This window comes from Typopeltis vanoorti, chromosome 5 (assembly GCF_054136105.1).
Source record: "Typopeltis vanoorti isolate ZY-2024b chromosome 5, IOZ_Tvanoo_1.0, whole genome shotgun sequence".
NCBI lineage: Eukaryota > Metazoa > Arthropoda > Arachnida > Uropygi > Thelyphonidae > Typopeltis > Typopeltis vanoorti.
In genome coordinates this window covers 100,590,329-100,616,243 of record NC_143553.1, presented here as the reverse complement: position 1 = coordinate 100,616,243, position 25,915 = coordinate 100,590,329, and the positions used below count along the sequence as shown (strand labels likewise).

At 34.6% G+C, this 25,915-nt stretch overlaps 1 protein-coding gene across 2 annotated transcripts in view; it reads right to left on the bottom strand.

Annotated features, from left to right (window-relative positions):
* The window catches only part of mRpL22 (mitochondrial ribosomal protein L22), a 142,614-nt gene that overhangs the window by 6,774 nt on the left and 109,925 nt on the right, over positions 1-25,915 (bottom strand). For both annotated transcript variants that reach the window (XM_090392644.1, XM_090392645.1), the window contains exons 4-5: positions 21,092-21,169; positions 10,553-10,622 (exon numbers count right to left, since the gene is read on the bottom strand). In XM_090392644.1, coding sequence (XP_090248770.1) covers positions 10,553-10,622; positions 21,092-21,169 — 148 coding nt within the window. The remainder of the gene's footprint in view (positions 1-10,552; positions 10,623-21,091; positions 21,170-25,915) is intronic.

The window sequence follows — 25,915 nt, the reverse complement described above, 5'->3', positions numbered from 1 at the left end:
TTCCTGATTCTGTTACTTTCTGACTTACCTGTTTCTATGCTTTACTTTCTTATTTTGTGCTTAATTTTCTTTTTCTGTCTATGTTCATTTAAATGCCTCTCGATTTTTTGTAATTTCCTTGTCGTCTCTCTGATGATCTGCTTTAATTTTGCTATTTTGGAGGTTAATTCAATTTCAATAACCTCCTCAATATCTCCAATAACCTCATTAGCAGGACTAGCCTTCTTGTTCTCAACTGCGCTGCTCTTCTTAGCATTACGTTTCTTGTGTATTTTTGGTGCCATTTTAAACTTATAGATGTTATTGAAATATCTTAATATTTATGTTATAAAACACTAAAATCTATACTAATATACTATAAAACAATAGTATAGTAGTATATACTAATATACTATAAAACAATATACTATTGTTTTATAGTATATTAGTATATACTACTATACTATTGTTTTATAGTATATTAGTATATACTAATATACTATAAAACAATAAAATCTACATGAATATACTATAAAACACTAAAATCTACACTAATATACTATAATATATTATATAGATTTTTTTTGGAGGTTAATTCAGTTTCAATAACCTCCTCCATATCTCCAATAATAACAGGACTAGCCTTCTTATAAAATATGTTATAAAACACTAAAATCTATACTAACATACTATAAAACAATAAAATCTACACGAATATACTAAAAAACACTAAAATCTACACTAATATACTATCAAACATTAATTTTCTAAGAGAAAAACACCAAAAAGCACCAATTTTACATGAGTGTTAGATTTGCCAACCAACCACAATGTACCTTCGCAATGCACACGCACAAGAGAATAGATATATATTTACCACCATTTTAATTTTAGCAACAAAGAGAACATTCTTAATAATGAAATTTAAAACAGACAAATTCAAATTATGTGCAACAATTTGTAAGAACTAACTAGCATGTCTCTTTAATTCTGCCACTGGTCCATTGCTTCTTGCCCAGCATATTACATGCTACTTCTCTTCCACTGCCTGCTAACCAATTACTAGTCTTCCATGACCAGAAAACCAGTTAATTTCACTCTCTCATCTATCAAAGTACACTGTAGCTGAGTTTTGGAGAGAAATTATGTTAATAAATGCTTCTTCCATTTTTATGTATGCATCTAATGGGATGCTACAGTTTCTATATGCTAGAAGCATCAGGAATAAGAGGGAGGCATTTTTGGCACTGATTGGTTCAATCTCGCCAATAGTATAGCCATTAGTGAGACTTGGCTAACAGCAGATGATGCAGTTATAGGGATAGAATGCGATATATTTAGTATTTTCATTGAGATAGAGTAGACAGGATATAGGGTGGAGGTACTGTTAATAACAGCAGATGAATTGTAGCCAACAAGAATAGGAGTCAGTTGGGCAGATGTCAGTTGCTTTTGAGTCAATATGACGTGAGATTGAGGACAAAAAGACAAACTGTAAAACTGCTTGCTGCTGTAAGCCAGGAGTTGCAAGGAGTAATTATTATGGAAGACTTCAACTTTGCAGACATAGACTGGAAAGAGGAAAGATCACATGGCAGAAAGGAAATGGAATTTATACAGCTACTGAGAGATAATTACTTGAAGCAGAATGTAAAAGAGTGGATTCAGGGTATGAGATTGTTGGATCTTGTTATAGTATCAGAAGACTTGTCCATAACTAAGGTGGCTACATTGTCTCCAACTGGGGAAAGTAATCATGTGATCTTGATTGTGGAAATTCCAGTTAAGAAGGATTATATGTAGAACTAAAAGGCTTATCACTATGATATACTTAGGAGGCAACTTGAAGCAGTCACTGGTACGGATCTGCATGGGAAGGATATCCCTTCACTATTCACAGATCTCCCCTCGACTATCACAGTGAGGGACAGTTGAGGGGGATATCTGGAGGAAGCAATAATCACACTGTATACCAAAGGTCAGGAGGGTAAATTTGGTAGGAGATAAATGGATGAGTAATATCATTAGGAAAGAGTTGAAAACAAATAGAATTGTGGAGGGTACATAAGGAGAAAAGTGACTAGCTAACTCATTAACCATACCAGGAAACAGGCAAGAAAGGTGACCAGCAAGGTAAGAAACAAATTCTGATTACAAGAAGTAGTTAGTTCAGAAGGCAAAAGAAATTTTCATTATGTGGCAAGTAGGAGGAAGAATGGCTATGGAAGGATAACTTTAATGAGAGCAGATGGCAGAGATGTAACAGAAGCAGATGAAACTGTTGAGATATTGAGTGATCCTTTTATGAGGGTTTATCATCCAAGTGAAGATACTGTTACGATAGAGGAGACAGGAACTGATGTGAGAAAAGAGGTTGATGAATTGGAAATACTCAGGATATTGCAGAATCTGAATGTAAATACAGATGTGGGATTGGATGGGATATCGGCTTGCATTTTATGACAATGTGTAGAGCAGGGGTGGCCCACCTATGGCGCATGCGACAAAAGTGGCGCACTGAACCCCAGAGAAAAATTTTTAAAAATGTTGTATACGATTTATATATATATATATATATAAACACACAATTAACCTACTACTGAATTCTAGAGTGCACACTTATTATACTTGTTTGATCTTGAAGCAACAGGCACCAGCAAATGCTGACATGCGTCACTAGTTACTCAATCAGTTTACAGCTGACTCTCGTCATAATGTTCGATGAACTTCTGATTCGATGTGAGTGAACAATTCTGTGTTTTCGAACATATATGTTTTTATTAACAGTTCTTTAAGTTTAAGATAAGATTTCTGTTTTCATGAAGGCTTAATATAGTTCTGTAAATTTAAAAATAATTTTTTTTTCATTTTGAACGCGTATGTCAAGTTCTTGCCCGCTCCCCTAATTTGTTGATACTGAAACCTGCAATTATTCAGTGTATTTGTATGTGTGTGTGTTTTTATGTTTTTTTTATACAATATCTTTCCTTTTTATTTACGTATAGTAGATTTATTCCTAAAATTTAACTGATCATCAGCAAAGCTTTCGTAATGAGGATGTTTGGGTTGTGTGCGTGATTGCCAGCTGATCGACTGTTTTATGGAAGGAAGCGATCTCGTATTTCATTGGACATAATATATTACAAGAGAGAGAGACGAAAACACTCTATGAAAAAATATATATATAATATTTTTAAACTTATAGAACTGCATTAGGCCTTCATGAAAAGAGGAATCTTATCTTAAATTTGTAGAACTGTTTTTGAATGTTCATAATGTTTAAAACCATAAAATAATTTAAATAAATTATTTAATAATAAGCATTACTTTTTTGAAATAATTTTTTTTACAGTCAGTTACTGATTACTTTGCAAAAAAAAAAAAAATGAACAGAAGAAAAGCAGAAGGTGATAGCAAAACCAGTTTAATGAATTGTGGGAAAATTAGTTCTTATTTATTGCGGGTCCTTCAGGAAACCTGTTGTACATTGTTTGTGAAAGCACTCTCTCAGATAATAGAAGACATGATCTTAACAGACACTATAGAAAACATCAAGCTGAATTAGAAGAAAAACTGAAGTTAGTTCCTGGGTCTGAGTTGTGGAAAGAATAGGTGGTTAAGAAAAAGGAAGAAATAAAAAAGAGAGAAAATATATTTCTGAAATGAAGTTGTGAAAGTGTGGCAATGCTGAAGGCATCTTATGAAATTGCCTTTGTGTTGGCTAAAAAAACACAAGCCTTTCTTTGATGGAGAGGAAGTTGTTAAGCCCTGTCCCAAAAAATTTGCAAAATGTCTTGGTGATAAGAATGTTGTAAGAAAAGTAAACCAAATTGCCTCTGTCCAAGCAAACAATTACAAGATGCATCGAAGAATTTTCCCATGATGATGTTACTGAGCAATTAAAAGACCATGTTCATGCTTGTTCTTTTTCTTTAGCCTTGGACGAATCCGCTGACATATGTGATGTAGCCCAATTAAGCATTTTTATAAGAGGAATTGATGGTAATTTTAACATCTTTGAAGAACTTATCGGTCTTGAATCACTTCATGGAGGAAAAACCAGAGGGTCAGACATATTTGACAAAGTAAAGTCGTGTCTAGAAAATCAACAACTAGATTCTAGTAAGCTCATCAGTGTTTGTACTGATGGAGCACCGTCAATGATAGGTAGAGTTTCTGGGACTGTAACTTTACTTGAAAGGTTTTTAGGTCGTTCTCTACTAAAGTATCACTGTATTATATATGAAGAATCTCTGTGTGGAAAAACTCAAAATTTGAAGCATGTTATGATACCAGTTGTAAAGTGTGTGAATAAAATTAGAGCAAGAGGGTTAAACAGAAGAGAATTCAGAGAATATTGTGACCTGCTAGATATGGAATATAGTGATCTCATCCTTCACTGTGAGGTGCACTGGCTTTCTAAAGGAAGTTCTCAGTAGATTTTGGAAGCTGAAAGTAAGTGTTCGTAATTTTCTGGAAGAGAAGGACGAGTTGCATGAGGAAAAAGCCCTATTGTGTGATGAGAAATGGCTATTTGATTTAGCATTTTTAGTTAATGTTACCAGTCACCTCAATGATCTAAATTTGAAACTGCAGGGCAAGAACAAATTGCTTCCCAGCTTAGTAAATAACATCAGTGCATTCAAAATGAAATTAAAACTGTTCATCTCCCAAGACGCATCAAAGAACTTTCCCATGATGTTACTGAGCAATTAAAATACCATGTTCATGCTTGTTTTTTCTTTTCCGTTTGAATCCGTTGAAAATAGTGACAACTTTACAGAATATACTGAGAAACTCAGATTATTGCAAGAGTTCTTTAATATTCGTTTTAGTGACTTTGCCGAAGAAGAAGACTGCATACTTGCATTATAAATCCCTTTTCACTCTGAACTTGACGATGCCTAGTAACATACAAATGGAACTTATTGATCTCAGAACCAATTCTTTATTGAAAATGAAATTTAATGAACTTCTATCACTCCCAGATGCTTCTGATATAATTAATTTCTGGCGATCATTGCCCTATGAACATTTTCCAGAACTGAGAAAATTTGCTCAGAGTTATATCTGTCATTTTGGAACTACGGTCGCAACTGACTGATTCAAATTTGAAAATCTATTTGATGTTTTCTGTAACTGATTTAACTCCAAACATTACAAGCTTAGCAAAAGCAAAGCAATTTCATAAGTCAATAAAATAATTAATGTTTATCTTGTCTTTATATGAAATCCTTTTATTTAAAACTGCTGAAAGTGTCTATATTACCATATATATAATAAATCATTTTACATAATTGTTAAATATATCCATATTACATATTTTAAGAGTGCTGAAAAGTGGTATAAGTTTGTATGGCGCATCTTAACTAAAAAATGAAAAAATTGACGCATGAACTATGAAAGGTTGGCCACCCCTGGTGTAGAGGAACTAGCAATGCCTTTGACTAGGCTGTTTAAGTCTAGTCAAAGTCCCAAGGAAGTGGAAGGAGAGAAAGTAATTCCTTTGCATAAAGAAGGATCTAAGTCTGTGGCAGCAAATTATGGATTGATCAGTATCTCAGGATTGGTGGTAAAGTATGAAGAGTTGGTCAAAAAGAGAAGTCAGGAATGAGTGGATAAGAATATGTTACTCTCACATGATACAATTTAATGGGATAATTACAGCTTGTTTGCTTATACTTGGATAAAGGATTAAACCAAGAATATAATTTCTTGTCAACTTTAATTTATAGTATCCAAATGTATTTTTCGCAGTCCAAAATGACTTGTAACTATTTTTCACTCCCCCCCCCCTTACATAATATAATTTCTTGTCAGAGACTATTTAAACAATTCAACAAGTTTTCTCACATGACATACTGAAGAGGAAATATCATCCTGTACAGCATATTCCACATGATCAAAATCTAATTGGGTGTTTATTCATCATTGTATTCACAGAACAGTATTCATTGCAACTTTCACTACTATCACTGCAATTGCTGTTTTTCAATTTTTTTGACATAAAACATTTTATCACAGCAAGATGAAGTGCATGGTTGTAAGAAAAGTGCAAGACTAGCAATTACATATGTTTCAAAAGAAATCTTGAAAGATTCCAATCATACTTTGGCTAAAGAATAGGTCTCTGCTACAGAATAAGCAACATAATAATGATCAAATTCCAGACATATACCCTCAGGATATGCAGGTGTACAAGATCTTATGATAGTACTACATGAACAGTTACATCATTACTAACTTCCTATCAGCAATTTTCTTCCAGATTAGCCTGTTATCTGTCAACATTCCAATATTATAAGAGCTTATATTTCTGTCTTCTAAGGCACTTTTTACTGTATCAATCCACTTCCATCTTGGTCTTTTCCCTGCCAACCTGGCAAACAACACTTGTTTAGCTAATCTTTTTAATATAAAATAAAAATTATTTTTATTTTTCAACATAATCTCCCTTAAGAATAATACATTTATTCCAGTGATGCTCCAGCACCATTATCTCATCCCTGTAGTGTTCTCAGTAAGATCTGCAAAATATCCCTCTACAGCTGCAATCACCTCTTGATATGAAGAAACTTGCTGACCAGTGAAGAAGAGTTTTAGTTTTGGGAAGAGATAGAAGTCAGAGGGAGTCAAATCTGGGGAATAGAGTGGATGTTCCAACAATTCATAGTGTAGATCCCTTAATTTTCCCATTGCCAAAACACCTTTGTGGGCAGGTGCATTGTCCTGATGAAAGATGATTTTTTCTTCTGCAAACCGGGTCTTTTCTCACGAATTTTTTGACTAGTCTGGTTAAAAGATCAGAATAATATTCACCAGTTATTGTTTTACCCTTTTCAAGATAATTAATAAACAAAATGCCTTTAGCATCCCAAAATACTGATGCCATGACCTTTCCTGCTGATGGAGCCGACTTTGTCTTCTTTGGTGCTGAGCAACTAGTTCTGTCCACTGTTCTGACTGCTGTTTGGATTCTGACGTGTAATGGTGAATCCAAGTCTCATCCATAGTAATAAATCGATGCACAAAATCAGTTTTATTCTTGTTATAATAATGCTCCAATCACTGTACAGAGATTTTCATGTGAGTGTGTTTTTGATCTGCTGTGAGCAAGCACAGCACCCATTTTGAACAAAGCTTTTTCATATGCAATTCTTCATGCAAAATATATCCTACATGTTCTTTTGAAATGCCTATAGTCTCAGCAATTTCACACACTTGGACTCACCAGTCATCCAATACCATATCAATACCAAAGAAATCATTAATCACTTGATTAATGATTTCTGGTGTTGTTAAACTTTTTTGGATGTCCTTCACATGGATCACCTTCAAGGCTGGTACAGCCATGTTTAAACTCAGCAGCCCATTTCTTAATTGTCGAAAATGAAGGAGAAGAGTGCCCACAAACTTTTATAAACTTTGAATGAATTTCTTTTGGCGTTAAACCTTATTTTACAAAGAAGGTTTAACGCCAAAAGAAATCCACACGATACTCAATTTTATCCATTTCGAGGGATACAGAGAACGCTTTTGCTTCAGACAGCTGTATAAAACAAACTACTGGATAGAATGACTTGGAATTTCACATGGATGCTTATGACAGATGTACCAACATAGAAAAAAAATCTTGCCGATAGTGTTGCCATCTATGTCAAGGCCGGGGAACTTTCAGACCACCCTTGTATATTCTTGTGTCCTGAACCATCAATGATTCAGGAAAAACATCACCGTTTTTCAATGGCACTTTTCATATTCCTTGCCTCTTCTCTCCATGTGAATGCGTGCACATTTTTATGTTGGAACATGGAATTAGCAATAACTAGTCCATGTCCTGAGCAGAAATGTAGCAGGAACTTACCATTATTATTAGTTTTGCTCTTTTCTCCAAATTTTCCCAAAACATTCTTATATGTCTGGTAATCATTTCTTACTCTGCTGTTTAGATCTCCGTTAATGCCTCAAAAAATTCCTCCACTTCTTATTAGAACTTTTCTGTGGGACTATAAGCACAAATAAGCCTCATTCGCCAGTTCTGTTTCAATTCTGATATTAGCCCACGTCACTACTTAATACTGCCTGCCATCAAAATTTATCCTCATATTTAGTGTTTAATATTATAGCTACTCCTTTTCCCTGACTGTTATTTCCTGACTATAAGTTTTTGTATTTGTTGCTTAGAAAGATCTCATGTGTTTTTGTCTTTTTTTGTTTCAGTAACACCTATGTCCATCTGGTACTTATCCAATTCTTCTGCTAGTTACATTTCTTTTCCGTTGATGCTTCTATGTTGCATTCTTAATCTTGATCTCTGCTATATTGAGTTGGAGTTTGTTCCAGTAGCTGATTTTTCACAGTTTTGGCAGGTTCCCTGCCAAAAACAACACGTCCTTGTTTAACCAGGCAATGCCCCAGAAATTTCATCATGTTATACCATGATTTTGAGTTATGGTTTAAGTCAATAGGAATACAATTTGGTCAGCTAAATCTCAAATTACCAGCCCAATCCTTGTTCATTCAGCATCAAGATACCCAACAGGGTGCAACATGAGAAGGTGAGGATTAGACATCAGGTTAGAAGCCCTGGTTAGGTTAGAATCTTACCATCATCCTTGTTGGTAACTGTAGACCTCTCTAAGATAACCATTCTCTAATAAAATCACTCTTTGCAGTAGTATTGAGAAATTTCATCTAATTCTATCACGTGTTATGTGACAAATGGAAACTTTTTTTACTTCTTGTTTTGAGGTGGATAGTGTTTGACCATCATCATCATCACTGCTTCTCTTTTTTTTCATGCTACTGATATGTTCAAGATGGTGATGAAATCCACTTTTTTGATGACAAAGAGCTGTCTGATTTTTACCTTTTTTTTTTATTTTTAAATACTGTAAGCATTCCTTGTACTAATTATTAGGGGTAACTACAATAAAATAAGAGAAATTAATGTTTATTCAAAAATAATGAAATATTTATAATCATTTTACTAGCCTCGATTTCACACTGCACATGTGGAGGACACATGCATGGACTGGGATTGCAGTGTACTTGTGAAATATCACAATTATTTCTTACACAGAGAGAACAGAAAATTTCAGACTGGAAAATATGATTAAAAATCTTGAATTTTTCCCAGGAAATTCAGAAAGAAAAGTTATTTATTTTTAAGGAGTGAGAAGGGAATTCTTTTCTCTAAATTCCTCAGTATAGTGAACCACTTGATATAATAAACTATTTTCCTAGTCCTATGGATATGCTACTAGAGTGAATATCTACTATACCTTATGAAATTGTAGTAAAACAGTTTCACAGAAGTAAAAAAACCACATACATACGAAGGTTGTTTGAAAAGTTTGTAAATTTCCAATAGACGGCGACACAATTCGTTCATTCATACCAGTATAGGCACATATCATCTTTTTCATGACCTCTGCAAAATTTTAGCCACGTGCAACGCATAGTTCTCATTTGGCAAACATTTAAAATGACCATGTTCACATTTTTCATAAAAACGGAGGAAAAAGAGTTTCATGCAGTGATAAAACACTTTTATTTGAAAAAGTGGACAGCTTCGCAGATCAAAGCCAAGTTAGATGCAGTTCATGGGGGACTTTGCACCAGCATTAAAGACTATTTATTTTTGGATAAATGAGTTTAAACGTGGTCGTAAGTCCATAGAAGATGAAGCGCACTCTGAAAGCCCAACTGAGGTCACTACGAAGAAAATGACCTCAGTTGGGCATTCGGAGTGTGCTTATGATGTTGTTTAATTGTAATTTGCAGGATTTTCGCGTTGATTCATGACTGTAAACAAAACTTGGATCCACCACTACATAACTCAGTCCAAGCAGCAGTCAAAACAGTGGACGATGCATGGTGAAAGAGCAGCAAAATAAGCGAAGACCGTTTTGTCAGCTGGTAAGGTGATGGCCACTGTTTTTTGAGATTCCCAAGGAATTATCATGATAGGGTATTTGGAAAAGGGTAAGACAATAACAGGAGTCTATTATGTGTCATTGTTGGACCGTTTAAAAGAACTGAAGAAAAAATAGTCAAGATTGGCGCACAAAAAATTACTCTTTCATCAAGACAATGCACAGTCCCAAACATCGACCATTGTAATGGCAAAATTGCACAAATTGAGGTTCGAATTGGTTCCACATCCACCGGACTTGGCCCCATGCGACTTCTTCCTGTTCCCAAACTTAAAATGGCTCGGTGGGAAAAAATTTTCTTCAAATGAGGATGTTCAAGGCTGTCAATGACTATTTTGCACAATTTGAGAAATCCTACTTTTTAGATGGGATGAAAAAATTGGAAACTCGCTGGAGACCAAGTTGAGAAATAAAGGTGATTTTTTTCCAAAAATATGTGTTTAACTTACTTTTTTACCAAAATTTTTAAACAACCCTCATAGTGTACATTTAAACTCTGCAGGTACACACACACACACACACACACACACACACACACACACACACACACACACACACACACACACACACACACAAACTTTCACCATTTCTAAAATCAAATCTTATGATAAAGGTTAAGAATTATGCATACTTACCAACCCACAAATTTGACTTGAATTCAACATTATGTTCTCTGACAGCTAGTTCTTGTGCTTCTAATAAGATCTATTATTTTTAAAAAAATAATAATAAATAAAATAAAAAAATGTATAAACTAAACACTATTTATCATTATAAATGTGCCAGACACATCAAAACTATTTCAAAGAACAGGAGTGTTAAAAATGTTATGCTGTTTCAGTTTTACAACTTCATGTATTATTATCAGTCTTCTGCTAAGAGATATGTTCATCAAGCATAGTAATGGCATGAACTCCATAAAATACCAAATTCATATTTATACCAAGAGCTATATGAACAGTTGAGTAAACTTGATGTTAATAAATCTGTATAGTTTAATAATATATTACCACATGTTTAGATGGAATATTCCAGGGAGTTAACAGTTTTAACTTTTTATTTTATTATCATGAGTCATTGGGCCAAGTTCCAAAGGAGTGGAAAGAGTACAAAATTATTCTGCTTCATAAGGGAGGTGATAGGACTGAGGATTCAAATAATAGGCCAACCTGTTTGTCTGGAGTTGTGGTTAAAGTATTAGAGAGGTTAATGAGAACCAAGATTTTGAACTGGATTGAAAACAGTAGCATTTTCTTTGATGGGCACAGCATGAGCTTGCTAAAGGAAAATTGTAATTTAGCAATCTACTTCTTATAACAATGTAACAAATGCAATGAATAAGGGAGATGCATACAAAGTGTTGTATTTAGATTTTGCAAATGCCTTGAACAGACTGCCACATAACAAGCTGATAATTCGAACAGATGGGATTGGATAGTAGAATATAATGTGCTAGATTAGAGACTGGTTGTCTGACAGTTATCAACAAGTTCTGTATGGGGGGGGGGGTGATGACATCCCAGAAAAAGAGTAATTAAATGGTGCACTGCAAGGGTCTATTTTAGGAGCCATTTGCTGTTTAATTTGTATGTAAATGATATTGGGAAAGGCTTGAATGGTGATGTGTAGTTGTTTTCAGATGATGCAAAGTTGAGAAGAATGAGGAGTAGAACAGATGTTGTAGCTGTGCAAAAAAAAAAGATGAACAGACAGTATGAAATAGAAAGTTAATTGTTGCTGAGTGTGAGGGATGATGGTGATATCTTAGAGGAGCTGGGAATGATGATGGATAGGGATCTGAAATTTCAGGAAACATTGCGACAGAATTGTGGGCACAGCATAGCAGATTATGGCAATGCTGTAGAGATCACTGAATTTAAAAGTAGTGATGTTATGATTCCCTTGTATAAGGTTTTTATCAGCCAGCATATGGATTACTATGCACAGATTTGGTCATCTGGTTTTCTAAAGAATGAAGAGATATTGAAAAGGATCCAAAGGTTATTGACCAAGGTGATTTCTGGCTTCTGGAATAGTGAAGGAATGTAAATTGCAGAATTAAGGAATAGAGAGAGAGAGAGGGGGGGGGGATTAGAAGTTTATTAGTACAAAGACAGTGAAGGTCATACTGCACAAACCAGAGGTTACCGCTGTACTCAAGTAATAATAAGGAATAATAAACAGATAAAATAGTAAATAACAAATTTTAAAAACTCGAGTAAAGCAAAGCAGAATCTACATATAAATAGAATTTATAATCAAATGTGTTTGTATAAATCAATTATTTTTTAAAAAGCTAAAAACTTCATGCAATTTATCTGAGTCTGATAATATCTGCCAGAGTGTATATGGCTCAGCCAGTGTAGAAAAAAAATTCATTCGTTTCACGAGTGAAGTGCTGGCACTCCATCAGAATGTAAAAAATGGTGAGAGTTGCACTGTTAGGTGGGTCATCAGTCCTCAGTAAATAAGAATGTGCAAAATGACTGCGATCTATGTGGAGCCTAGCAAGAACAATTTCCTCTCTTCTGTTTCTACGTCGACTTGCCTGCCAGTGCTCAATTTCAGGCTTAATCTTCTGCAATTTATCTGTCAGTGATTCCTGCCATGATGACTGTCATTGGGTTATTAGTTTTGATATAATTATACACTACCAAAATTACACACCTTGGTGTACAATTTTTTAGTGGTTTTCTTTCATAGGCACAAGTACAAGCTGTGCAACTCTGCAATCGAGTGGGATCTGATCAGATATGATAAAGTCAAGAAATACAGCAGCCCAATTAACAGAGATTTTAAATAGTGAACAATCAGTATAGTTGGGGAGAAAATCAGCATTCTGCTCTGTGTACATTAAATAACTGCATGTAGATGAACGATGGTATCAGACTTCCTTAGTTGAAATAGTGAGAGGTTGTATGATGGAATGCAAACTTGCCATGGATGAATGCTGTTATATTCAGTGCAGGTAATGTCAAGATTCATGCTAATTGCTTGCACAATAACATGCACACCAAAAGGATGTATTGTAGTCTGATGTGCATGATAGCCTCCTAAAGTAGAGAAAAGATACTATTCCATGTATGATATTATGTAAAAGACTATTTTTAAGGCATAGTTAAGAGACAACTGTTTCCATCTAATTGACAGAACAGAACTTCATTCACCTCAACATAAGGACTGAATAGGTGATGTGTGGAAAGCACCAATGAGGACAGGATCCAATCGCCAGCTACTCTGTCTTGTAGATCTGTAGCTTTTAATGTAGGAGTGCACAATAAAGGTGAAGCAATTAAGATCAATCCACACTTCATTCAGTAGAAAACAGAGTGTGAAGGAGATTCAATGCTTTCTTGCACTTTACCCTAAGTTCATGAATGTGTGCAACAAATGTGAGTTTTCTGTTCTTAGGAGTTGTCAAGACAACTCCTAAGAACTTGGCTTCTGCTGGTACTGGAATGATACTTTGTCTGATTTTTAACTCAGGATCTGGGTGAAGAATGCATTTTCAGCAGAAGTGTACACAGACACTTTTCTGATAAAAACTTGAACCCATAAGGAGCCATCATCAATCAACTGATTGTTGAAATGTCTTTCAATTAACTCATGTTACAAGGGTGACAGTAAAGAGTGAAATCATCAAAATAAAGAGGACTGCCTGGAGTGGGAGGAAGCTATTCAGTGATTGAATCAACTCTGACAGTAAAGAGTGTCACACTTAAGAACATCGTCTTCTTGATGATATGGCCACGTGTACTACCCGCTTGGATTTGGAAGCTCAGCTAGACAAATTTTTTAATAAATATAGGAAGGTGACTTCTTAAAGACCTAGGTTATAGAGGTCTTTTAATATGCCACATCTCCAAGCTGTGTCATAAGCACTTTCCATGTCAAAGAACACGGGAAAACAGATATTCTTATTTCAGGACTGAAATAAGAGAATACATGTTTCTAAACAGACAAAATGGTTCAATGTCTATGAAAGCCACATTGTTTGTTGGAGAAAAGATCATTGCTTTCTAAATACCAGAGAAGTCTGGCATCAGCCATTTATTCCAATGTCTTACACAAACAGCTCGTCAAAGCAATAGGTTGGTAACTTTGCTTGTGTTGGATTCTTTCTTGGTTTTGGAATGGTAATGATAATTGACTTAGCACTGAAGATGATGGAAAATGTTTTATTTCATCGTGAATGTCATCAGGACCTACAGAACTGAGTGTAGAAGAGCTCTTTTTAATTCCTCCTTAATGAATGGCTGATTATACACCTCTAGTCTATTGGAAGAAAAGTTTACACACTGTTTCTCTCATTGCTCTTTCAATATTTAGGAGGAGGAGGATATGAAGCTGTTGTTGAGATTCCAGCAACAACACATCCATTATGTTCCAAGGCAGATGAATGGTGCATTCTATATCCACTTTCATTTTCTGATTTTATCCCATACAATTTTTGCACTGGTTGTTCGATTAATCAATAATGTAAACTGGATCCAAGATTGTTTTTGACTCCTGTCTCATAACATGTTTTATCCTGAGCACTTTTAAAAGCTATTAGATTTGATGTGGTAGAGTATTGACAAAATATAGCCCCATGTTCTGTCTTGATCTTTTTTTGGCTGCTTGGCAATCTAGCTTCCACCCAGGTTTTGGATAAAGGGGAAACTTTGATGTTTTTGGGAATTGGGACTTGCTGCCTGGACAACACAATCTGTTACATACTTCACAGCTTTGCTGACAGGCGTCTGACTGACTGCTTGGACATTGAATTTTTCAAGATGGGAAAAAGTAAGTACTCCAGTCAGCCTGATCCATTTCCCCTATGGACATCTATGCAGGGAAACATGGCTCTTGTGAAGACATAGTGCAAATATCAGGAAAACAATTGCTTCAATATCCCAAATGAGGAATGAAAAAATAGCTGGGGTGCAGACTGTAAGATCTATTGCAGAATATGAGTGAGTAGGATATATGGAAGAAGGTATCAACTCTATTATTAAGAATGGATGTTGGAAGTTTTTCCACTTGGTTATACTATAAATAAAAGATACCAACAAATTATATACTTCGTTTAATCCTTTATTCAAGTGTAAGCAAACAAGTTTGAACCCGAACTATTTTCAGGACTGGGGCAACTCGTATATAGATGCTAAGACTTCACATCACTTGCCTTAGTATCCCATAATGCAAAGCACATCTCCTTGCAGACATGTATGATGCTATGCATTATGGAAAGGGGTCTAGCTCCCACTGTATGAGACCTCATACAGTGGGAGCTAGATCAGAGGTGATACAAGATTTAAGTAATGCAAAAATCATATTTTCATATACAAGTAGCCAAAAGGTGTCACACCTTATTATAAAAATACTCTGGATTAGAGAAAGTTGTTGGAAGTTTTTCCACTTGGTTATACTATATATTAAGATACCAACAAATTATATACTTGGTTTAATCCTTGATCCACATGTTAAGCAAACAAGTTTGCATCTGAACTATTTTCAGGACTGGAGCAACTAGGGTAGTGACCCTTCCCATGATGCATAGCATTATACATGTCTGCAAGGAGATGTGCTTTGCATTATGGGATACTAAGGCAAGTGATATGAAGCCTTAGCTTCTATATACAAGTTGCCTATTTGCTGAACAACTGAAAATTGACACAAAAGGTTCTACAATTTTTAAGGTTGTTAAAGACTTTTTAATGCTAAAAACATTCCTCACGCAAATATTATTGCTTGTGCATCTGATGGAGCACCAGCTATGATTGGTCGTCACCATGGATTTATAGCACATTTAAAAGAAGCAGTTCCAAATATCTTTACAATTCACTGTATTTTTCATAGATAGCACTTAGCTGTAAAACATCTTAGCAGTAGACTACATGACTTTGGATGATGTTATTAAAGCAGTGAATAAAATAAAAGCCAAGTCAATCAATACCCGTATTTTTTGGGAACTATGCCATGAAAATGAAGAAGAATTTGAGTCTTTTGCTTCACACTTAAGTTAGATGGCTCTTAAATGGAAATTGTCTGTGACGCTTTAATGATCTCTACGATACTGTTTTGGAATTTAGTTCAAGTGATGAGAACATGTGTAATGGTCTAAAAAAAGGCTAACATCATATATCTTTCCGATATTTTCATCAAATTAAATGAGGTTAACATCAAATTGCAAGGAGCAACATGAATCTTATTAAAGCAAGTGGAATTATAAATGCTTTTATCAGCAAATTAACATTCTACAAGAAGAGCATTGCAAGATGAGATTTTCTGCAGTTCCCAAGTCTACAAATAATAGATGATAAATTAATATTAGATAAAGATTTGGATTGTTATTCTTCCCATCTTCTAACACTGAAAGAAAACTTGATGAGCTTAAAATACCCAATCAGGTCATAAATCCATTTCTTTCTGATGCCACTTCTGTTCATCCAAATTTGTGTGAAGAATTTATTGATTTAAAAAACGATTTTTGAAGCTCAAGTGCTGCAATTTCAACAGCATGGGTATGAAAGATTCTGGCCAAACATGCAATGCAAGTATACTCAACTTTGGCAAGAAATAAAATTACTGCTCATTGCTTTTCCCTTCTTCACTTAGTCGAGAAAGGATTCAGTGTTGTGTTGCAATTGTTAGCTAAGAAGCAAAATAGATTGCAAATAAGTGAAAGAGGAGACTTCGCTTGTCGAACATTGATCCTGATACTGAAAAATCAGCAGGATCTCATCAGGCTCAGGGTAGCCATTAATGATTGGCTCATTAAATATAGCAAGTTTACATTTTTTTTGAGCAAAAATTAATTTGTATCAAATTCATTAATTTTTAATTGACTATCAGTTCAAATATGTTGATGGTAATTTAGGTTTACTTAATAATGTATTATAATTATCTTACTGAGTCATTAACCTAGTGTAAAATTGAGCAAGGGGCACCAGGCCATACAAATGGGAAAAAAAAGGCTAAGAACCACTGATCTAGAGGAAACCATATTAAATTTTATACCTAAGGTAAGGGAGGGGTAATCAAGTAGGAGTTAGATGGATGAGTAATATAATTAAACATGAGCTTCAGAAAAAGAAAAAGCTGTGCATATGTGGAAGGGGGGTACATAATATGTATCTCCCCTTCCACAGAACCAGAAATAGAGAGGAAGTCAAGAAAATACAGTAGCAAGAGATAGAGATATGAAAGGAAGGCTGATAAGTGAGAGAATAAGGATGGAATGTATCAGAGAGAGAGAGAGAGAGAGAGAGAGAGAGAGAGATTTAGGGATGCAGGTGCGAGACTGAATGTTAGTGTTGTTGGGAGAAATGATAGGGTGTGACTTATGGCAATGAAGTGAGATGAGAATGTGGATGAGATGATAGTGATTGCTGGTACAAATAACTTCAAATGCAATGTGAATCGGGTGGCAAGTGATCTGAGGCTAATGTTAGAGATTATGTAGCAGAAAAGTGTGAGAGGAAACAGAGTGCACGTACTGTCCAGAAGAGGAAGAGCAGTGATATGAATGATATGATAGTGAGAATGTATTGAAAGAGAGTGCATCATGAAAATTATGGAAACAATAACCATGTTAGAGTAAAACTTTAGTTTAATATAAGCTAAAATAGACACTTGACGTTTCGACCTTCACATTAAGGTCATCATCTGGAGTATATACATATATACAAAGAAACAAGCTGCATAACAATCTACATGGTATGCTAATGTTACTGATCAACCATTAAAACTATTGGTCTGACCTCTGGTGTTAAAAAAAAATTACACCAAAGCTAGAGTCCTGTTATTATTATTATTAGTTTATAAAATTATACCAAGCTGGAGAGCAACATGTTCACACCAAAAAAATCGCTTATATAAGTATACATATAAATTACAACAAACCAGTATGGATATTGGCCAGTAAAAGCTGAAAATTGCTTAGAGTCCTAAAGTCAGACAACTAAGTTTGCTGGAAAACTAAGTGGACTGAATGTATGCCATCCCAATTTTGGGGATTTTCATGCCTCCATTTTGTTAAGATTGAGGTGGTTAATCAAATTTTCACATGCTTCTTTAAATTTCCGTTCATACCAGGTTTTTGTATAATATAAAGAACAAGTACTTTTCCAATAAATTTGGTGTATTTGGTGTAGGGTGTTAAGAGTATGATCTGAGAGGCCTGCTTCTCCAAAATTGTTAAATTTAATGTGCTGCTTGTGTTCTTTTTTATGGAGGGATTGTACATCCAGTTTCTCCAATATAAGGTAAGTTACAGGTGAAATAGATGCAATAAACTCCAGGGTGTGCCAAAGAGGAGAGAGGATCCATAGAGGAGTTGAACATGTTTTTTAATTAAAAAAAAAAAAAAATCTTGAGGGACTTAGAATAGCTTTGCAGAAGCAATGGTTGTTATTATCAACTAAGCTGCTGGACACCATTATAAACAGTATGAAACATCGTCATAAGCCGCTGGATTGCTGTGAGGGAGTGACTACATTCCTTACTGAGTCACTTTGACAATCTCATTTTTGACGTATGTCCATTTGTTTACTGAATTGAACCATTTATTTACAACTCCTGTGAGTGATTCTTAAAAAAAAAAAAATCAGCTAACGCCTTTTTATTCCCGTATACGGGGAGTAGGCGAGGCCATTTAGCCTTATCTAACTTTTGGAGACTGAGTGGGCAGTTCAATCTCCACTGGTACCAATCAGAGATAGATGGCCCAAGGCTATCACTAATTAAGCGGTACACAGTGAAGACAGACGGCTCAAATGTGCCGCCATCTCGTGGTCCCTAACACAATATATTTAATGTCTGAAATAATGTGGTTCTACGGTCGATTTTCTTGAGTTTACAGGACAAAAAAACCCGAGTTTCCAGGAGGAAAACCCGCTTGCCCGTGCCAGAGATCGACTAACTCGGGAACCAGTCGAAAAAAGGCTTAGAAAAATTTCCTCTAGTCGCCGACTAGACTCGAAACCAAGACTTCCTTCGTGCAGCCAAGCACCATGGTGTGCAAACGCCACATTTTTAATTTTAAAGGTGGTTTAAAAGTGCCATTAAGATTATAATAGTGTAGAATTCTATTAATTTTTTCTGGTAACCCTTTAATGTATGGAATAGCTACTGTAATCTATATTATTTTTTGATGAAGTTTTATGAAGAACTTTATTAATAGTGTTTTTGCTATAGCCATTATTTATAAATGTATTGCTAATAATTTTTAATTCTTGTTTAAGATCTTGTTCATTAGAGAAAATTGTTATAGCTCTGTTTTTGAGGGTGTTAATGACTCCAAGTTTTTGCAAAGGGTGGTGATATGAGTTGAAAGAGAGGTCAGGAATATGTGGCTGCTTGGAGTGCATTTAATGACAGGAAAGAGCAGTATGTGAGAGTGTAACTCCTGAATAGGACAAAATGGCAGCACCTGGAGAGATGGTAATTTTTTGTCACTTGGGAGATTTTATGCAGAATCGCAGGATGAAACGAAGTCTAGAGGAATAATAAGAGATATAGGAATACTGACAATGCATGTTTTTTTTTTCTTCTTTTTAATTTCAGGAGGAATATTAGGAATAAAGGCAACGAATTTGTGCACTGTTAGACAGGGGGGGGGGATAAACTAGGGTTGTAGAGCGTTGCTTATGTTAAATGATGAGTTGTGTCCTCTTGGAGTGGAGAATATGGAGAGAAATGGCACTAATGCCTTTGAGATTATATGGTACAAACTGAAGGCAGGCAGAACAGGATATTAAATGTGATGTTGCTATATGCTGAGGAACACAGAGGATGAGGTTTAGGGATTTTAGTTTAGCAAATGCAAAATGAGTGATCAACAAGAGAAATTTTGATTACAGCACTATAATGTGGGAAGAGAAAACAGTGTACAGTAAAAGAAAATGAGGTTCAAGAATTCAGGATTTGGCCCCAGCATCAGAGGATCTGATTGTAACTAATATGTCAGCCTTGTCCTTAGTTGATAAGAGTGAGAATTTATGTAGAATAATAAGGCAGGTGATTAATAATCTTAACAATCTACTTGTAATGTTTCCATGGATGGAAGAACTGGAAAGGAGGGATATCACCCTTGCATGGGAATTTGGATGGCTAACGAAATCAAACAAAAAACTGCAGATAAAAAAGTGGTTACGGATAAAACAGAGAGGTAGAGAACAGTTGTGTCAAGAATATAAAACTCGAGCCAGGAAAGTGAAAGTCAAGGAAAAGATTGGTTAGATGGAAATGGGGGTTGAATGACCAATGCAGATGACAGAGGAGTTGTTAAAATATCACTCTATCGGGGGGTATTTCATCCTAGAAAACCAGGTTTCATTACTAGAGGGATGGGGAAGGTTTAAAGTGTATGAGGAGAATGTGTTTGAAATAATAAGTACTTGGAAAGTCAATAAGGCAGTGGAGGATTTCACCATGTGTTTTAAAAGAATATGCTAGGAAAAATAACAGCTCCATAATGAAGTAGCCCATATTGCATAGCATTATACATGTCTGTAAGGATATGTGCTTTGCATTATGGGATACTAAGGCAATTAATGTGGAGTCATTAACCTCTATATACAAGAAGTCCAGTTGTGATGTTACATCACACGCAAATTTTTATTTGCTTACACTTGGATAAAGGAATAAACCAAGAATATAATTTCTTGGCATCTTTAATTTATAATATAACCAAGTGAAAAAAACTTTCAAACATCTTTTTCTAATTATGAATTTGCTGAAGTGAGAGTAACTGCACCATGCTCATTAATCATTACATTAAGTGCATGCTCATATAATGTACCTTATCTTTCCTTCTACATTCTTTTTCTCACCAGATACCTATCTTTTCTATATTTTATACCATCTTTTCTGAGTTATTACCAATCTTGCTGAAATTCAACTCTGATTTACACGCTTATGATTTAGAATAAACACTTTCAGTCTTATGATTTAATGAACAATTTCATACAACAGAAAATCCCCTTTTATGTTAAGTAATAAGTCAAACATATTCTTCTTGATTGAATGTACATACCTCTGAGCAAGATGCTCCTAATGTAAAGGTTTGAGGTTTGTTATGAGACAAATTTCTTTTATGAAATTTGCCTCATAACAATTAAAAGGTAGAAATATCAAAATTACATTATTTGAGAAAAAAAAAAAATCTAAATGAAAGAAAGATATCTTACCTCTTTCATTATTTGTGCTCCTTTTTTTGGAATAAAAGATAGCTGTTTAATGGCTTCATCAACTGACATACCTCGAATCTAAAAATAAAAAAAAATTAATGAAAAAATTATAAAAAAATACACTTTCTCTTCCAAAGGATGTTGAGATATATTCAAGCTCACAAATGCATTAATTTTTAAAGTAAAGTAAATTAAATTTAACAGTATACATATCCCATAGTAGGTGGTTGAGTGATAACTGGAACAGATGTCCTGAGATGAATCAAGGAGATCTTATGCCAACTTGCACTATAATAATATTAGAGGTAGAAGGAATATAGTTATTTATAATGGTCTTAGAATAAAAAAGGAGCATCATAAAGAGCACCCCCCCCCCCATGCAACTGACTTTCCAAAATCAATACCATTAGAAGAATAAGAATTCAGTTGAGCAAGTATGATTTTCTCCGCACTCCCTTTCCCCAAGAATTGTGCATTCAAGGTAGGCACCTTGAATGCACAGTAAGTCCGACTTTTAGCAAACACACTCAAACCTGCACTGGTGTTAGTACATGAAGTATTTTAAAATTTCAATATGTAAGGGCTAAACTAAAATCCTTTAATTAGATCAATTTGGAGAATGGATTTTAAAGTAAAATTAGATAAATTATTCTACCCCCACCCTCATACTTCATTTACAGTAATGTAATGTCATTTTTTTTAAATACCATGTTGTGAAATTTAATTTATCATTACAATTCACTTGTCCAACCGCCAAAAAGAAAATAAAAAAAATTGATAGTCATTTAATAAGATTTAAAGTTATTAAAACAGTTGGCAATTTAAGTTTATGTTATTAAGGATTGCTAAAGTACAGCGATGTTTCATAATGGCTACAAAGATTCCTAATGCATGGAGTTTGAGTTTAAATTTTAAGAACTATGCTTTTTTTTTTTTGTCAGCATATATCAAAAAATTGTTATATTTTACTTTAATACACTGAAACTATATAATATCAATAAAAGTGTCTTTTCTTACTTGAAAATTTATTCACATGTTTGTCTTATCTGTAGCAACAACTGTAAAGTTTTATTATTTATTTATTAATTATTATTATTAATTTTTTTGTGGAAACTGGAATGAATTATGGTTTTGAGAAAGTCAAGATTAACATTAAGGAGTGGACACAAAAATGAACAGATTTATCTGGAAAAGTTTCAGTTGGTGAACAGAAGATAGAAATATAAATAAGGCCTCTCAACTATTGTTTTTAAAGGATAGACTAAGGTACAGGTTGGAGAATGTTATTTCATTCAGCAATTGGACTACTACTACTGCCTAAGTTTCTTAGTACATATTTGAATAAAGATAAAACAATATAAACTGTTTTAAGGAGAAAATTTATAATCTTCTATATAGTTTTCTTAATATGATATCTGCACAATTTTAAGATTTTCTGAGTTAACTTTCATTGCCAGATGTGAGAACCGTTGCTCCATTAATATCTAAGGCCTAAAGAAGTTACATGCTTGGTCTTCTAGAGCAGGGTTTCTGGACTAGGTAAAAATTGATTAAAAATACGTCAAGTACAGTATAATGGAGACAAGGAAGAAACAGCAGGAGGCAAGTTTTTGTATTTAGCATTCATGAGGCTTGCCTTGAATAATCTGTTATGGTCTATAATGTGGGCTGAGTGAGAAGCTGAGGTTTTTACTTTAGCCACTGAATGCATGCTGAGTTTTATCATGGAATATTTTCATGCACCCGTCAAACTAGGGAGGAGGGATTTATGACCCTTATTCCAGCAAGGGTTATTTCAGATATTTGGTTAGGACAGGTGTTTGGATTGGAAAAGTAGAAAGTAATTAGGCCATGACCAGGGGGTGCAAGTTCTTCAGTAATAAGAGCGACATATAAAACATTTTGAATGTTCAAGAGCCACAGAAAATATTATTTTAAAATTGTATTTATAAATAATAAAAAATACAACTATATAGTAGTCCTACTCACCAAAGAAGAATATGTTTAATCTCTACTTGTTGAAGGCTTTGAACGATTCTTCATTTGTGCAGTTAATAGTTTAAAATCTGGCTGGTAGGATGTCAACGCTGTTCTAAGAAGCTCGGTGAGGTGGCTGTTAGTGAGGATAGCATGATGTTTTGACTTGACAAATTTCATTACAGAGAAGAGAGATTCACAGCAGTAAGCTGTCCCAAAAACAGAGAGCAGTCGGAAGCCAGTTTTCTGAAGATTGGGATACTTTGCTTCTGGAATTTGTTTCCAAAAGTCAGTTACAGATGAGCTTTTATGTACTAGCTTCAAACTCACATCTTCCCACAGCTCAATAACCTCTGTCTCTATTGAAGCAACATCTGTGGTAAAAGGTGCAACAACAAGACATCCATCATTGATGACATCAATCACAAAAGAATTCACAAGAAATTCAAAACATGGCTTTAACTTTTTTTAGTTTCTCAAACCATTATAAAAATCATTATCGTTATAAAGTGTTTCTAAGTTTCCTTTGCATTGTTTCAGTTAAAATCGTCCTCCCATTGTTGGTTAAACACTCTCATTTCTTGTTCGTATTTCTGTTTTATACTCTTCTGTTGCTCAGTCATTTTAAACAGGGGTTTTATAACTTTCACTAAAATTCACTAGTTATGTTCCACTATCACCACAAGCACTTAACTTGTGTGTACCGCATGAAGAGTGATGACGCAGAGTCCAGGCAACAGATGCAGTGGGTAATGCAGCGATCATAGTAATCACTTTTGGAACTAATTTTGGATGGAGCGACAGAGGCCATAAAATGTCGAAACACTTTTTTATCAACCAAATACAATAATAAAATCCACATTAACAACCCTTTTGGCTGGTACCATTTAAAAGCTAAAAATGTAGTTTCCAAATATGTTTTTTACTTATCTTTAAAGCATTTACGAAATAAAATATTCTGATATTGGTACATACTATACTATACTATACTATTATAGATTATTAATATAAAAGTTTAAAAAAAAATGGCAATGAAAACCAGTATTGTCTCGGAAGCTGCACAGAGTATCTTTGGAAGCTGTATGCGGCTTGTGAGCCGCAGTTTGCCCACCCCAGGTCTGTAATGGGGGCTGAGTGAGAAGCTGAGGTTTTTACTTTAGCCACTGAATGCATGCTGAGTTTTATCATGGAATGTTTTCTTGAGCTTGTCAAACTAGGGACTAGGGAGGAGGGGATTTATGGACCTCATTCCAGCAAGGGTTATTTCAGATATTTGGTTAGGACAGGTGTTTGGATTGGAAAAGTAGAACATAATTAGGCCATGAAAAAAGAGCACAAAAATATCAAGGTCATCCCTATTAACACCACTGTAGTTTCATAGAATTTGAGGCTGAGAGACAGTCAATCTCTAGCAAAGGAAATATGGACAAGGTTATAACTGGGGTTGCCATAAGAAGAGCTAACATCTATAGTGTATTTGTCCGGAGAACCATTTAAGAAAAGGTCCACAGCGTTGGGAAAATAATGAATATTATCTAGTATTCTGGTAGGCAGGTTAGGTGATTAAAAAAAGGTCCAGGATGTTTGGAAGACTAATGAGCATTATCTAGTATCATGGTAAACAATTTGTGTCTGATCATTATTGATAGCAAATAGTTTGACTTTCCTTCAGTTTGATCTCACTACTTGGGTAAATGACTAAGAAAGCAACCTCCAAAAATAAGTAATCCAAACAGTCAGCACGGTATTATGTTATCTTTCATGGTTGGTGTAATGCTGGAAACAAACAAAGCAGGGATTTAAAGGTCTTGTGGACAGTCCCACACAGGGAGTGTCCGGACTCTATTCCAAGCATGGCCTTGAGCATAGGATATCTGTTATTTAGCGATATCAGATTATCTTATATTATTATTTTTTTTTTTTAGCAGCAGCTGATTTTGAATTAATAAATAAAAAGGAAAGGAAACAACAGTTTTATATATAAACATTTCCCAAATGTATAACAAAAATGCATTACTTCTTGTAATCAGAAATTTCTTTATTAATTTTACATATAAGAAAAATCTTTGTATAGTTATTGCCTGGAGCAAATTGTTTAATCGTGGTCTTTATTTGTAAAAAGGACTGACCTCTAATTTAGTTTATTTCTACAACATAACCCTGAGAGAAGAATATATTGAACTTTCATTTGTTTTCACACCATTAAAGAACTGCAGTCTTGTTCACAACAAGTGACTTTCGTGTCACTGCCATGTTACTTGTCACACAAGGTAGTGGTGAGATTGCTGGAAGTTTGTACTTCCAAAAAAGGAAGTTGATATTAGTGAGAGAGAGAAGAACAGAACAGCTATTGCATGGATCAGAACATAGAAGATGTTCTGAAAAGTTGGAAGTTTAGGGGAGAAATATAGTTTAAAGGCATTCTTAAGCCAAAAAGGTGGAAAAGAATGAAAAAGAGCATGGGAAATGAGAGAAAGAAACAGTTATCCCAAAATTAACAGATGAATTTCTTTTAAATGAAGCTGAGTTGTGTCATAGAAGTGACACATAGTTTCTCCCAAAGCAAGGATAGTTTCTTTTGACACGTTATGAAGCAAACATATTCTAGTTAAGTACTGTAAACTGGAAAACGATAAATTCTTTTCGTGTTCAAGGATAAGGAGGAAGTTTTCACAAGGAAAAAGGGGAACTTTAAAATTATCTTTGTATTTCAAGGAAACAGAAAAGGAACTGATATTGTAAAGAAGATAAGAAAGAAGCAATATTCTTTCTCAAGAAAAGTTGCACACAAATTATCTTTTTGCTTTCAAATAAAACAGATATAAGCTAATTCAATTTCAATGGCTA